Raw genomic sequence first — 15710 nt, 5'->3', positions numbered from 1 at the left:
TAGATTATAAATTGGTCAAACCTCCCTTAAAATAATATATTTGTATTTACAAACACGAGCTAGCGAGAACGTTGTATTACAAGCAACTGTCTCAAATCAATTTAACATCAATTGTAAGTCGTTTCTTAAATAAAATACACAAATATAGTTGTACAACGTTGCGTGCCTTGCGAAATGTTGTCAATATATACATATATGTACATATGTATGTAGTATCAGATTGTATCAGATCTTCTCTGATAGTAATAATCGACCCTGGTAAGTATAGTTGCGTCAGTCGCGGTCGCGGTCACGCGATCGCCATTGTCATTGGTTTGAAAGCTAGTGATCTATGTTTATTCGATTGGTTCCACTGACCGAGGAAAGATTACTATTTCAAGTTCACAATTATTCTTTCAATTATTACAAAAGTGCGTGCGTTTTTTAAATTCGATTCCTACCAAAAACGGAATGTTTCTTCTAAATACTTTCGCGCGTTTAGTTATCCCGCGATTGCAAAAGATAACCGCGCGTATCTATACGTAACTTCGTTATTTACACTGTGTTACCGCTACGCAAAAATATATATACCAAATCTAAGGAACATCCACCGTGTTGTAAAACGAGTGCTTAACACGATTATACGATTGTAAGGTTTCCGCAAAGGTAACAGCGTTCCGTAAAAAATCAATTCCATAACTTAATAATAAATACTCGGTTTTCTCGTATGCTCGACGGACGAGAGCGTAACGTGGATTTTTCTTTCGGTTTCAAAGTCGTTCCGTCGATATCTACGATTATAAGTATGCCAAAGGAAAATCGAATTACGGCGTTCCTTTTTAAATAATTTTTGCGAGTGCGAACTACGATTCGATCGAATGGCTCTTTCGACGAGGATAGTTGAATTGTGAACGTCGATCGATGGTCGCCGAGAATCGTGTCGCCGTCGACCTACGTATGTCGCGGAATATATCGACGGGGGCGATTTTTTTGAAAAAATGCATTTGAAATGCGTTTGTGCGTTTCTAAGCCGAGGAGCCTCTCGCAGAACACAGGCACACTTGCCGATTGGTTACGTCACTTCCAGGCGTGGTGCGGTGCAATGTGTTATGTGCGTGTACTACTGAAAATGGCCGTGTACGTACGGGTCCGTCTAGTTTACTGATTTCAACATACTTTTTTCGCGTTTCCTCGACTATTTTTGGGTGATGAACAGTGGAATTTGTTCGGCTACACATCGTTCGCGAGATCGTGCGTGACAAAGTTCCCAGTGCGTCGTCAATGGTTACAAACCGAGACAAAGTGTGCCCGTTTCGTCAACGGCGGATCATTAAAAGAGAAGGTGAGCAGAGGATCTGTCCACAGAGATTTTTTTTCTCCCGAGGATCGTATTTTTCCGATGATAGTCGTACACGATGCTCGTGTCGGTAACGATTAGCAAGGTATATTTACGTCCAGTTGTTTCGTGTCATCGAAACTGGGATATCCTTTTACGATTTATTACGTCTCGCTCGTCGAAGAGAATCACGTATCGTATCGGCTTTGGCAGATTACGAACCGCATAGATGACTTTGTGGAAATCTGGTCAACGCGTTTGAAACGCGTTCGTGCGTTCTCTCGCGTGTACAGCTCGTTCAAGATTTCTGTCAATTCGTCTGGTTCCGACGGATTTCGTTGTCGATACTTCTCCGATTCATGGAAGATGGGGAAAGTGTATTTACAAAACGATGGCGGACAAATACGGCCGAGATTACTTGTCAAAATTGTGTCAATCTCGTGACCGTCGTGTGTCGACATTTTTCAGAGAAATCTGTGCTCCTATGTATCTATCAGTAAGCTCGTGAATTTTTGCAGTGTTTCCACGTTCTCACCTTATCCTCCACATTTCCGTTTTGATATTCACGAAACGATTAAACGTTATCGAATTTCACATTTTTCGGGAATCAAACGAAAACTATCGATCGTAACTATGTGAAAAATTGTACATTAGTTACATAGCCGAATATGATTAATTATTAATTATTGTATATAATTGTAATTATTATTATAATAATTTTTTCCGAGATACAAAACAATGTTTTCGCTCGACATTATTTTTTTATTACAGACGATTTGTAGTAGAATGAATTCTACTGTGTATTTCAGATAAAATTATGCCACAGTGTATAAAACTAGAGGCCTCTTTAGTTGGAATGTTGTTCTGTTAGCTATGTCCCAGTTTTCTCTATCAATGGAATTTGTATAGTAACACAGACCCTATTCTGAAAGAAAGCAGCTAAACACTTAGCTTCTCTCTATCGGTGAAATGCAATCTTATCCGAGAGATAATAATTTTTTACTAATCCTCTTTTGTTTATTGCAGCCTTGTGCCTATGTCCGAGGAAAAATAACGGATAATTAATAATGGGTTTGATTGTTGCTGCACGTATTGCTATGGAACATATCGACGGATCTATTGTTTACTGAACATCGATTCGAAGTTATCAAGATGCGGGAGAGATTTGGTATAATCCCCTGGTATCGAATGGGGATTTGAATTCAATCTTTTTCTTCAGATATTTTCTATCAAGGTGATGAAAATAAATCGATACGATAAAAAGTATGAAAGGCTGTAGTTAAGGAAGAAAAAGGGAGATGATTTCACGGATCTTGTAACTGTTACGCGTTACAATGAATTATTCGAACACTACATAAGTTTATGTTTAAGCGCAGAATTAGAATAGATATTTCTTGTTAGCAGTAATACTATTCGATTTTATAACATAATGTAATAGAAATACAGTTTTTATATGCGTGAATGTGTTGAAAGAATATCGCAAAAATGTCATTCTTGTCGAATCTGAAGAAAGCATTCCACTTTGGTGGCAATGACGCGAAGAAAAAGAAGTTGTATAACAATATTAAAATGGATTGTAATCCAGAAGAGTTCTGGGAAATGGTGGGCGAACTTGGGGACGGAGCATTTGGCAAAGTATATAAGGTAAATCACAAAATTCTTTAATTATACTTGTAATATCTTATATATATATATATTTGTAGTGTTTACCAAACGTATTTTCTATATTTTCTAGGCACAGCATAAACAAACGCAACAGCTCGCTGCTGCAAAAATGTGTGCCCTCGAAGGAGAAGACGATCTTAGCGATTTCATGATCGAAATAGACATATTATCAGAATGTAAACATCCGAATGTTGTTGAGTTACACGAAGCATATTTTATAGAGGGCAAACTATGGGTATGTTTTGCTATTGCACAACATTTACAAGATTTATCGAGCTTTGTCCAATAACGTCTACGAATCTGCAGATGCTGATAGAATATTGCGACGGTGGTGCTGTTGATTCCATAATGGTGGAATTACAAAAAGCTTTAACGGAACCACAGATAGCCTACATATGTCAATACATGACTAAAGGACTTGCATTTTTACACAAATCTAAAGTAATTCACAGGGATCTAAAGGCAGGAAATGTTTTGTTAACAATGGCTGGAGGAGTGAAAATTGGTAGATTTTACATTTATGGTTCTTTATATATCGAAATCGTCGAACGGATGAGCTAACAATCCTCTAATTCCACAGCCGATTTTGGAGTGTCTGCGAAAAATAAGCATACGTTACAGAAACACGATACATTTATTGGTACACCGTATTGGATGGCACCGGAAGTAGTATTATGTGAAACGTTTCGGGATAATCCTTATGATTTCAAAGTAAGCTGTAATAGACTTTCTAAATCTGATCCGTTAACGATCCGGTAACGTGTATAATCGAAAATGATTCGAACGTAGGTAGATATATGGTCGCTCGGGATTACCTTAATCGAATTTGCACAAATCGAGCCACCAAACCATGAGATGTCACCGATGCGGGTACTCCTCAAAATACAAAAGAGTGACCCACCAAAACTCGAGCAACCCGGAAAGTGGAGTAAAGATTTCAATGATTTTATCGCGAAGGCTCTCATAAAGGATCCAACATCTAGACCTACAGCTGACGAACTGTTGAAGCACTCGTTTATAAATCGGAGTTTGGATTCTAAACCGATCCGGGACTTGCTGTTGGAGTACAAAGCTGATGTCGTTGAAGAGGAATTGGTCGACGAGGAAGCAGAGGTACGTTTTCTGTCTCGTCTGATTTTAACAATCGATTATGAAGAATTTCTATGAAAAATACAATAAGATACGCTAGCATTTTATAAGCAAAATTCATAATACACATGTATATATTATGTATGTATGTATATACGTTGTTACACGCTTTCGTCTTGATAGAAGGCAAAAATGGCGAAAAAACACAGAGAACTATATCAGCGGATCGGTAAGCTGCTTTTGAATGAAACTTAGACAATTGCAACAAACAAACGTATTAGTTGTTCCTACATAAGTAATTAGAAATTAGTGATCTCGAGGAAGAATTGGTAATCTGATGATTCGTTGATGCGTTTATTTCAATTTTCATAAAGTTATACTATTATACGGTTATACTATTAACATTCGTGCATGATAGGTGTAAATAAAACGCTAAGAATATTCGTGCATGCGATACTCGATGTTTAATTACGTTTTACTCTTACTTTGCCAATTCTGATATACCTAGCATATATGTATATCAGAGTTATTTTTATTTGGAAGGAATGAATGTTTTCTATTTTTTTTTAACATTCCGCACATCGAAATTTCGAAAGATAAAATATTAAAACATTTCTCACCCCTATATGTACTCTAATGAAACCCTAATAATTATGTTGTTGTAATTTGGATAATTTGGCTGTGCATGCGGCTCTCCTGGGCCTCGCCAGCCCCATCACCCCTGCGTTTGTCAGGTCAGTAGCTTATGCAATAAGTGCTGTCTAATTTGATTTCGATGCGTATATATACTGTGTTTGTACTCGTATTACGATAATCGTCTGCTATTTTCTTTTATTTTCAGACTGCAATGCATAAGCTATTTTCAATGTACCATATTCACGTTTCTATACATATATTGCGTAGAATTTTTTCTGTTTATTATATTGACTCGACGAATGCGCGAGAATAATCATTCTGTTATTGCGTTACGTTTCTTGCCAGCATCGTTTTCAGGATAGAAATGATATTTTCCATTGATATAGTCATTGTAAATACGTAACGATAAAAAGCACATGTTTCTTCGTAAGATTCAAATCGATGGTAAACGAATATTACAGGAGCAACGCACATCTCAGCTTCCTCTGGAGGTGGATCAACTCGGAGATGACTCTGCATCTATGCGCAGTGACGCTGATGTCAAGAGTAAGTTGTAATTTTGTAATAAACACGATAGGCTAGTAGGTAGACGTACAAAAAGAAATGATTTGATTAAAAATGCCGACTGTTTAGTTGCTGAAAAAGAAAATCTTGCCACATCACCCGTATCTGCGAAGAAAGAAGAGAGCCACAAACGAGAGATCAACAGGGATGGTGAAAAGGAGGACAGGAACAAGAAATTACGGAAAGCGGAATCTAAAGAGAATATACCTGTATCCGTTGAGAAGAAACAAGTACGTATTTTGTTGTGCACGAATTGCTGCTTAATTTGTTAAATTTGAATATCAATAGTTTTGGATGGTCGATAACACATGGCTATATTTAATAGGAAATATGTATTTAATAATGGAATTTATCTTAACAAGCTATTAGATGTAATATCGAACTAAATAATAATCTATTTGAGCCACGTGCACTCTCGCTTCACTCGTGGTCACCTCAATTAGTCACCGAACATTCTGACTGCTAGAGTTTTTATATTCCACGCCATAACATGGTCCTAAAACTAAGTCCGCAATAGTAACACTTGTATATCTTTTATCCAGGCACCTAAACCACCTAGTACAAGCGAAGCAAACGAACGTAGAATATCTCGGGAGAAAGGTCCTGCTCCTCCTCCACCTCCTATGCGCCAGGATAGTAAAAACGAGGATAAGGAAAGTAATTTGAAGGGCACCGACAAGCAAAACGTCGTTGAGATGTTGGACCAATGTAAGAGTACCGAGGACAGTAAGAGAGGAGAGAAACACTCGTTATCGGAGAATCAAGACACGGCCGAGAGGGAACAAACAACCGTGGATAAGTTCAACGAGAAGCAGCAAACGGTCAAAGATAGTTTAGAGAAATTAACAGCTGGCAACGAGAAAGAGAAGGACACGAGACAGAAATCGGTAGTACAGAATAAAACGAGCCAACCATCGAGAATGGAATTAACTTCGGAAGAGAAGAGGAAATCTGCTCCGGTTCGACCAGAGTCGACAGAGGATTGGTCGAAGCCAGCGTTCAACAAACAATCGTCTCTAGAAGAGAGAAGCAGGTGCTGTATAGTTATATACTGTATCGATTTTCTCGTGTTACGTTATATATTTTCGGTGCTGATTGTTTACGTTTGTTTTCAGAGTTGAGAAGAAACCAATCGACGCGCAATCGAAACGACAATCCTCAACGGAAGACAATCGGAAGAGCTTGCAAGAGAAACGAAAGTCTGTCGAGGAGAAGTTAAACGCGGTTCTAGAGAAACGATTCTCGATGGATTCCGAAATGCGGTCGAACGTCCCGTCGTTGGAGACGTTGACGCGTCGGGAAACTGCAGTTCCGAACGCAATCTTGTCCGAGAAGAACATCATGAAGGCTTGCTCCACCGAAGACATCAAGACGGATTACGGTATAGGCAAGGTGGAATCGGTCGTTAAAAGTCATAGCGAAGGATCGTCCAGATACGATTCGTTGGAGAACTTCTCGGACGAGTTCGACGGGAAACGAGAGAAGAAGAAATGGTTGAACAAGGAACAGACGCGCGAGAGTGTCGCGAACGATGCTTCTACCGGCGAGAAGAGAGGTTCTTCTATAAACGTATCGGTGATCACGTCGACGCCTATTAGGAGTAGAAGCGCGTCGTCGAGAAGAGGCAGCGGGGATAATGTGGTTGTCATTACCGGTAAGAGATGGTGCAATCTATTTTATTTTATTTTTAGTAGGGCTGTTACTTTTCCGAAGCTTCGACACTTCGAAGATTCGAAGGAACGAAGGGAACTTTTAAGTGTACGAACATTCGACTTCTTCGAATCGTGTGAAGTTGTAATTTACGAGTTTAAAATAAAAATTAAAAAAGCTTCGATTCGAAGCTTCGAAACTTCTCGTCATCTTCGAAGTTTCAGAAATCGACGCTTCGAAATTCGGAGCTTCTAATTTCTTAATCTATTATAGACTACAGGCCTTGGCGCAGAGTTCTGTTTTTCCTATCGATAGACTTGATTTAGCGCATCTGAACAAATTTGCAGGAAAACCCGACCAAGAAATACGTCCAAACACATCAACCGTCCGGATCACAGCCGACAGTCCAGACTTATCGAATAGTCTAGCGAGCAACATAAGCCAGGTAACAGTGGTGACTACTCATCCTCCGGTATTGGTCGACGCCGTGTCGCCGACGCCTCTTTCTTGCCGGCCGTCTCCGACGTCGGAGGTGGTGATCGTCGCGAACGAATTGAACAAGACGCAGGTGAACGAAAGCTCGACCGACGATGACGGATTCCCGAGCCTGGACAGTCTGGAGTACACGCCGCAGGAGCAGCCGATCGTTCTCACGGACGCTTCGAAACGGGTGGGCAAGAAGTTGGACGAGTCTGAGGTGTTGATCGTGAGCCCGATCGTGGACGAGTTGCAGGACACTAGTCACGTCTCCGTAGTGACGGTGGGCGACGACAAAGAGCAGGTGAAAGACTCTTCGCAGATGCTGAACAAACGGGGAGCGGCGCGAACCAGTTCCTCGCAGAGCGACGCGCAGAGCTTGCTAGAGAGGTCGAGTACGAAGAGCGACAGCGGGGACGAGATTACAAAGATGATGGTCGCTGGAACGATCGTCGAGCCCGTGGACATCGACGACACGAACAGGAACTCGAAGAAGGTGAACGGTCTGATCAAGAACGATAAGTCGGTCGCAGGTGGTCGGATCGACGAGAAGGTTCTGAAAACGATCCGACAGAAGGACGCGGGCAAAATATACAAAGAGAAGAGGATATCACCGGACAGCTTCGAGGGATCCAGGTCCCAGAGCGAGTCCGGCTCGACGAGATCGCATACGCCGAGCAAGAGCATCGATCGCTCGGACGCTGAGTCGATCTCGACTACGATCAGCCAGGACAGCCGTGAGTCGAACAAGGAGAACCACATCGGACAGGGACAGACGCCGGAAACGGAAGAGGAAGTAGTGCTGCGGCGGAAGCCTGATTACGCTCGCGATATACAGCGGCCGACTAGAACCAAGGAGGATATACAGATGATGAATTTGAAGAAAAAGACGAGAAAGCGAACCAGAAAGTTCGAGATAGACGGTGTTGTGGTTACGACGACCACGTCCAAGGTGATCTACGGTGACGACGAGAACGGCAAGGTCTACGACGATCAGATATTCAGGAAACAGGAGCTCAGGGAGCTGAAGATGCTGCAGAAGATGGAGCAGAAGCAGTTCCAGGATTTGTCGCAGAAGGCGCAGTTCAACAAGGACCAACAGGAGAAGCGTTTCGAGCAGGAACGACAACTGCTCGAGCGAAACGCCGAGACCGATCTGGAGACTCTCGGGCGGCAACAGCGGCAGCAGATAGAGCGTGCCGAGGCGCAGCAGGAGGCAGATCTCAGGCTCGCGTCGAAGAAGATCCGTAGCGAGCAGGAGAGGGAGTTGAAACAGTTCCGGGAGGGTCTCAAGCAGGAGCTGAGACTGTTGAAGCAAGAGGTGGATCTGATGCCGAAGGACAAGCGGAAGAGCGCGTTCAAGATCCGAAAGGAGAAGCTCGAGGCCGAGCATGAGGAGAGAGAGAAACACTTTTTGGATAAGTTGAACGAGAGTCACGAGCTCTCTCTGAGGAGGCTGTCCGACAGCCACCGGGAAAAGATCGCGCTGATGGAGAGGCAGTTCTTGCAGCAGAAGCAACAGCTGATGAGAGCTCGGGAGGCGGCGATCTGGGAACAAGAGGAGCGACACATCCACGAGAAACAGCAGCTGTTGAAGAAACAGCTGAAGGACATCTTCTTCCTGCAGAGGCATCAGATGCTGATCCGTCACGAGAAGGAGCTCGAGCAGATGAAGCGGATGAACCAAAGGAAGGAGGAGGAGCTGGTTAAGCGGCAGACGGTCGAGCGCAGGAATCTACCGAAGCGGATCCGCAACGAGATGAAGGCACGCGAGATGATGTTCCGAGAGTCGATGAGGATCTCGATATCGGCGGTGATCGCGCCGGACCCGGACGCCGAGCGAGAGAAGTTGAAAAAGTTCCAAGAGAACGAGAAGAAGAGGTATCGAGCAGAGCAACAACGGTTCGAGCTGAAACACTCGAGGCAACTCGAGGAGGTGAGAGCGCAGAGCGACGCCACCATCAAGGAATTGGAGCAACTTCAGAACGAGAAGAGGAAAATGCTTATGGAGCACGAAACCTTGAAGCTGAAGGAGCTGGAGGAAGCGTACGGTAAAGAACTACGCGAGTGGAAGGCGCAGTTGAAGCCTCGCAAACAGGTAAACAAAACGATTACCTTCTTCTACGAACGATACACAATCTTTCGCACGGTTTTGCTTTCTATCCCCCCTTTTATTTCTTTTCTCTTATTTTTCTCTTTGTATTTCACTGCGCGGATTGCCGCTACACTCTCTTTTACCGTAGAGATTAGATTTTCACGCGCTATAGTATTTTCTGGTAATTGCAAATGTCCGCAACGAAACGGATAGAGACGGAACGCTATGATCGATCGTTGGTTAAATTGTAAAGGTACCCCGGCGTACAGCAGAACCGGCCATACTGAAATAAGTGTTAATGTACTTGTTATAGAAGTTAGAGGCTGAGCTGTCGGCTGAAAAGGACGCGTTGGAAGCTCGCTACCGAGACTATTTCCCTTCGGGTCTTAGTGGGCTCTCTGTCCCACCTTTAGACTATTCTAACATCTTTCATTTCGAAGGCTGGAAGAAGTCGCCGCGTTTGCCTCGCTCTACCCCCGCGTCCCCATCCCCCTTCACGATTCCAAGGGTGTCGCTGAGAGTCAGCAGTTCGGACACCGGCTCCATAAATGGCATGCTTCCCCGAAGTCATTCGAAACCGGACCTGGTACCATCTTCCTCGCCTCGTAGATAGTGCACCTCCTGGTCCTGTACCGATCGTTCGTTCTCATCTTTGTCCCTTTTTTCTCCTGCTGCAGAAGTTTCCAAGTAAAATCGTTGTTTCATCCGTTTCTTTTTCTCGGGACGATTCATTCGAGTTCCGTCGCGATCGAACTGTAATGTTCCGATTTCCAGAAAAGTTTGAAACCCTGGTTTCTCAACTTGTTCTCACTCGCGAAGTTCGCGAAGCTTTTACTTTGAAACTTCTCCGTTTGTATCGTTCTATGTCTTAAGCGTTAGCATTAGATGATAACATGTTTGCTTTACTCACCGTTGCTTCGTTATATGCATTTAATGCGCATTACTATTATACACGCATACGTGTATATATATATATATATATATATATATATATATATATATATATATATATATATATATATATATATACATATAGGCACACATATATATGTATATACAAGAGCATATATACATATACAGACACAACACGCAGCAAACACACTGTTACTATATTTTTAATAACCAAACGTAGTTGAAGAAGGAAACTGTTGAAGACATATATATATGTTTTGGGGGTTCGCACGGAGGTCGAATAACATGTGCAATCAGTAATGGTATTATCGACGGTCCATTAATTTATAATATTGTACATTTGGCCGTATATCTTGGGCAAGAGACACTCGGCGAGTATGTGTATATGTATCTTTGAGAAACAGGAGCTTGTTCGTTGAGAATCCGCTGTTTAGCGTCGAGGGACGCTAGGCGAGCGGTGTGGTTGTTCGTATTGATTAACTCGTCGTTGAAATTGTTTGTCGCTGTTTCGTGTACTTTACGTCGTGTACCTCGTGTACTTGTCGCAGATTATTTGTATAGTTTTGCCAGCCTTGTTACGCAATTCCCTTGGATACTCATTTGTCGATTGTGATACTCATTCTCGGTAACAGTGTTGAGAGGTCCGGGTACGACTATACGATAACACAACGGGGTGAGCCGGCGGTGGTGATACTTGTGGTAATTGCTCTGTGTTGTATACTTATCGGGAAAACCGTAGTGATTTGTCCGCGGGGTTGAACGCTTACACGTCCAGGGTTTCTCGTATGCATAAGTGTTCTCCAATGTGTACGTTCGATCACGTCGCAACCACCCCTTGCGTTACACGCTCCTGATAAGAACCTAACCGACGACGAAACGTCGATGAAAAGTAGTCGGGAAAAAAGAGATTCCACGAGTGGATATCAGAGAACGGTCTACCTAGGTAAAGAGAACAAGGTCAGTTGAATAAAAGATCCGTTGATGCCATTACGCTATATAGATATATCTCGAGTGTCGAGTACACAGGGTGGAAGAAAAATAATGGCCGTCGGTTCTACCGGTGAATTCGCCTATCTGAATATAATTTAATAGCGAAGCAAATTATCGGCGGAAAACTTTTCTGTTGCGCGCGCCACGCCGTCCCGTTCTACTCGACGAGGAAAGAACAACCTCGAAGTTTCTCTTTTCATCGGTGCGAAATAGAACGCTTTAACAACGATCGTTTTAATCCGTTGGCGTGGGTATACTCCGCGAAGCGGTGGCCATTATATTTTTTACAGCTTGTAAACGAATCTCATGAAATTTGCAAATTTGATTCAGTTTCGTTGGAGAAACGGTCCGCGAGACGAAAGCGGAGAGCCGCACGGTTGTTCGCGAGCGGAGATGCCAGTTCGGTTTCTAAATTGTGCCGATTTCACGTTACAGAGATTGGAAGAGCAGTTCGCTCTACAGCTGGAGGAGCAGGAAGCGATTTACGGGCCAAGCGCGATACCGTTGTGCTTGCCAGCGGATCTTCCGGATTTGACGCATCACACGGCCGGCTCGACGCGCAGCTCGCTCTCCTCGGTGAGCGAGGGCTAACGAGCGTATCGTCGATACAGCGTTCAACCAATACACAATACGGATCTTCCAAAAATCTCGAAAACTTTCTCATAGGGAGCACGGTGCCTGTTTCGAAGTTGGCGTTGCGACACCGAGCAATCTTGACGGTCCATTCCTATCGGCGTGGCACCCTCGAGCCCTCGAGTTCACCAATAGCACGAGCTTCCATCGTCCGATGTCGGAGAACACAGAAAAATAAAGAAGGAACATTACCGCGACGATCACGATCGTCGGATGCACAGATCATCGCATCGGATCACAGAAACCGCCGATCGGTCGGAATAAGTTTGAGCTACCTTGAACAGGTGGTCCCGCGGGTTGTTATATTTTGCAGAAAAGGTTTGCACGTTTTATACGCGTCGATCGACTTGTTGGTTAAAATTGAGCGATCGAGACGTCGTCGTTTCTTCCAACTTTGCCGAACATTAATCAGTAAACGAACGAATGTGTTCGTAAAACGATGGGAACGCTAGTTTACACGATACGTCGATGAAAATGTCCGTTCGAATAGGAGTTCTGCTGTCCGATTCGATGCGAGGAGAACACGCGCGGTGGCGTCCATTGTCTAGCGTGTTCGAAAGATGCCTAGCCAATTTTCTACGTAGGTGAAAGCACACCCGGAGATAATATATTTTCGCTGGTTCGAACTGCGACTCCGATACGGTCGGAGCGCCGTTCGAGCGCAACGCTGATCCAGGGGATTTCGGAACGGTTTCGAATCGCCGTTGCGCGCGCGATCCGTGTATTTCGAATCCGTGTAGTTCGAGAGCCCGTGCACGTATTTCTTTCGAGAGAGAAACTGTCGAATTTTCCGTCGACATACTGTTCACCGAACGAGCTACACGAATATCTATTTTTTAGCGAATAATAATAAACACGTTTAAACACTACGAATCAAAGGTTTACGCCAAATATGTACACAAATGTATGGTTGCTTGTTGCGCGGCTACGTGGCTCGTCACGACGTGTTACAGAGACAAAGAGAGACTGAGAGAGAGAGAGAGAGACATATAGAAAGAGAGAGAGAGAGAGAGCAGTCTCTTTTTTCCGATGCACGTTCGAAACGAGCATGAGCGGCTGACGCGGCCCCCCGTAGATGCAGAGGTATATTTGTATAAAATATTTCTTTTCTTTTCGTTTCTTCATCATATATTTTCATATCTTTTCTCTCGTCGATTGTACATTGTCACTTGTGTTCTTGAATAGGTTTTCTTCGTTTCTCGCGTTGATCCGTCTGAGAGAGAGTGTGAGAGAGAGAATTGTGTGCATGTGTTGTCTCTCAGCAAGGAGTTTTTGTACATACTTACATATATAGAGAATCGGGACGAATCGTTCAATGTATTTTGAATATTATCTAGCGCGAACGACTTTTACGACGATCGCCGTCGCCCGCAGGAGCAGTTCGCTTTCCGGGTTACTCGCAAAACGCAGCTTTCTGTCATCGACGGGAACACGGAGATCGTTTCTCGAAGAAACTGGTACCCGTTTGCGTTTCGGAGAAACCCCACAGGGCACTCGGTACGGCGGTACTCTACTTTCGTGTTGAACGTTTTCTTCGGGTTAACGTGGAATACGAGTATGGGGGTCAAGAGTCGAACGAGCTTGCGAGAGCGAGATAGAGAGAGAGAGAAAGGATATTTGCCAAAGCATACACATATACGCACGTATATTCGTGGAGTACGAGGATTATCGAGAATGGTAACGATCGGGTTTTTCGATTACAAGTTGAGAGATTTCAGATTTTTATACTAGTTACCGGGATAGACAAAAAGAGAGTGTGTGAGAGCGCGCGAGTAGATTTTTTCGGAGTGACAGGATCGAGTCGCGGTAACGAGGATTCGCGCTTGTTCGAACTTGTATGGAATTTTCGTGCGTAGATTTAACGAATCGTGATTTATAAGTGTTGATATCGCCGAATGCTGCGAGCGACGCGAACGGAATGGACGAGATAAAAGGAAGTTAACGTTCCCGTGAAATTTCCGTGACAGCCTTACTCGCGGAGTTTAGGGAATCGATCGGGCTTGTTCGCGCACGATCGAAAGTATTTATACACTCGACGGCAATTAGAGTGCGAAGCAATGCAATATACAATAGAACCGAAAGAAGATATACGCGTCGACGGATCGGCGCGTCGAACCAACCGAACGTGTCGATTCGTTCGATTTAGTCAACGTTAGGAGATACTTCTTTCCTTTCGTCTCTTGCTATGCCGAGTATTCCCCTTCTTTTTTGTTTTGAACCTTCTTGCAAATTATTGTACGTACAGTATTTAAGCATACGAGACGGTTTTGTTATAATTTTTTCTTTCTATCCTTCTGTCTATCTATCTTTCTTCCTTTATCTTTTCTTTGTTTCATTCTTTCTTTCTGTTTTCTTTTTGTTAATACCTGTACACCCGTTGCACGAATTTCGTTTTAGGCGCGGCGCGTGTCCGCTCTCGTGCGCGCATACATATAAATAAATACGGAGGATCAATAGACTGAGAACGAATGAACGAATAGAGAGAATCGGGAGATGAGATTATTGTTGATCTGTTCGTTGCGATTAAATGTCTACAGCTGATAAAACTGTTTCGTTGAGTTTTCATACATTAGATCGATGGTGTTCGTCGACGAAGCGGCATTAGGGTCGGCCTCTCGAGCGAAACGTTTAATCGACGGCCGGAGGAGCATCGGTCGGATTGTTTATAATATTTATTTCGATGTCGATGGGAAATATTTTCATTCCTCGCTTCTCTCTGGCAGGGAGTTTACGAGCAGAGCACCGTCTTTGTCTTTGGATCGACGTTCGCTCGACGCTAACGTTTTCATATAAACGACCAATACTCGAATCGTCGAGAGACCATCCATTCTCGAGCATACATGATCATCCGACGAACGAACGAACAAACGAACGCCTGCCTCTTCTCTCCCGAGGAGAACCGGCCGATTGAATCGAATCGGTTCGTCGAGGAGAAATCGAAGTAAAAGTTGCCGGGAATAACGGTTCGTCGGCCGTGTTAGGTGTCTACGCGTGTCCGAGCGAGCGTATTGTACAGAAATTCTTGTTCACGTTGCGAGAGGATCGTTCGCTCGAACCGCAAATTATTGTTCGCGTTCCTCCGTTCCTCGAGCAACACGGAGACGCGTCGTTTCCTCGACGTTCAAGCTTGCTCGAATAGAACGGAGAGAGGATTTCGTAGCAAACGGAAAATTAGTGTCTCTTTAAAACGGAGAAAAGAAGGAGAAGATAATGAATGTTTTATGAAACTTTTTCGGCGAGGGAAGCGCGTCTTTTCTCTTCCACGGGAACTAAATCAATTACGATCGAATTCGATCACCCACATATTCGCCGTTCGCGTTTTTTATAGATTTGCTATAATGAATTGTTACGTAGGGAAGAAAGAGAGTGAGAGAAAGAAAAAGAGAGAGAGAGAGAGAGGGAGAGAAAGAGATAATTTTTTATACAGGATAACTCTGGTTTGAGTGGTATGACGCGTCGACTGAGATCTATACTTAAAGATATATGTCGCTGTAACATAGACACTTTACAATTAATTGCTCAGTACTAGGTTATAACTGGATTCAACACGATCATTAATATAGTCCATAAGACTAATGTTACGATTATTTACACGATAATGTTATTAAGAAATAACGCAATAAATATTTTACTTCTACACGTTGATCCACGATAGTTTATTCGCGCGAGAGCATACGGGAATAA

General features: G+C 43.4%; 1 protein-coding gene across 9 annotated transcripts; it reads left to right on the top strand.

Annotated features, from left to right (window-relative positions):
* The first annotated feature begins 357 nt into the window (after window positions 1-357).
* Slik (Sterile20-like kinase) lies at window positions 358-15663 on the top strand. Of its 9 annotated transcripts, XM_076439247.1 has the most exons (15): window positions 671-1321; window positions 2342-2959; window positions 3051-3215; window positions 3287-3485; window positions 3561-3691; window positions 3770-4093; window positions 4253-4299; window positions 4749-4803; window positions 5167-5251; window positions 5339-5499; window positions 5812-6302; window positions 6385-6923; window positions 7267-9494; window positions 11829-11969; window positions 12060-15663. In XM_076439247.1, the coding sequence occupies exons 2-15, from the start codon at window positions 2801-2803 to the stop codon at window positions 12108-12110; spliced, it is 4776 nt and encodes a 1591-aa protein (XP_076295362.1). In that variant the 5' UTR covers window positions 671-1321; window positions 2342-2800; the 3' UTR covers window positions 12111-15663. The 9 variants fall into 9 exon arrangements, with proteins under 9 accessions (XP_076295359.1, XP_076295362.1, XP_076295360.1 ...); XM_076439244.1 differs by lacking the exons at window positions 671-1321; window positions 11829-11969; window positions 12060-15663 and adding exons at window positions 358-645; window positions 9805-11282; XM_076439245.1 differs by lacking the exons at window positions 11829-11969; window positions 12060-15663 and adding an exon at window positions 9805-11282 and having other exon boundaries at window positions 4758-4803.
* The last annotated feature ends 47 nt before the right edge of the window (window positions 15664-15710 follow it).

The sequence above is a fragment of the Lasioglossum baleicum genome, chromosome 15, assembly GCF_051020765.1.
Source record: "Lasioglossum baleicum chromosome 15, iyLasBale1, whole genome shotgun sequence".
NCBI classification, from domain to species: Eukaryota; Metazoa; Arthropoda; class Insecta; order Hymenoptera; family Halictidae; genus Lasioglossum; species Lasioglossum baleicum.
This window is presented reverse-complemented; position numbering and strand designations above follow the sequence as displayed.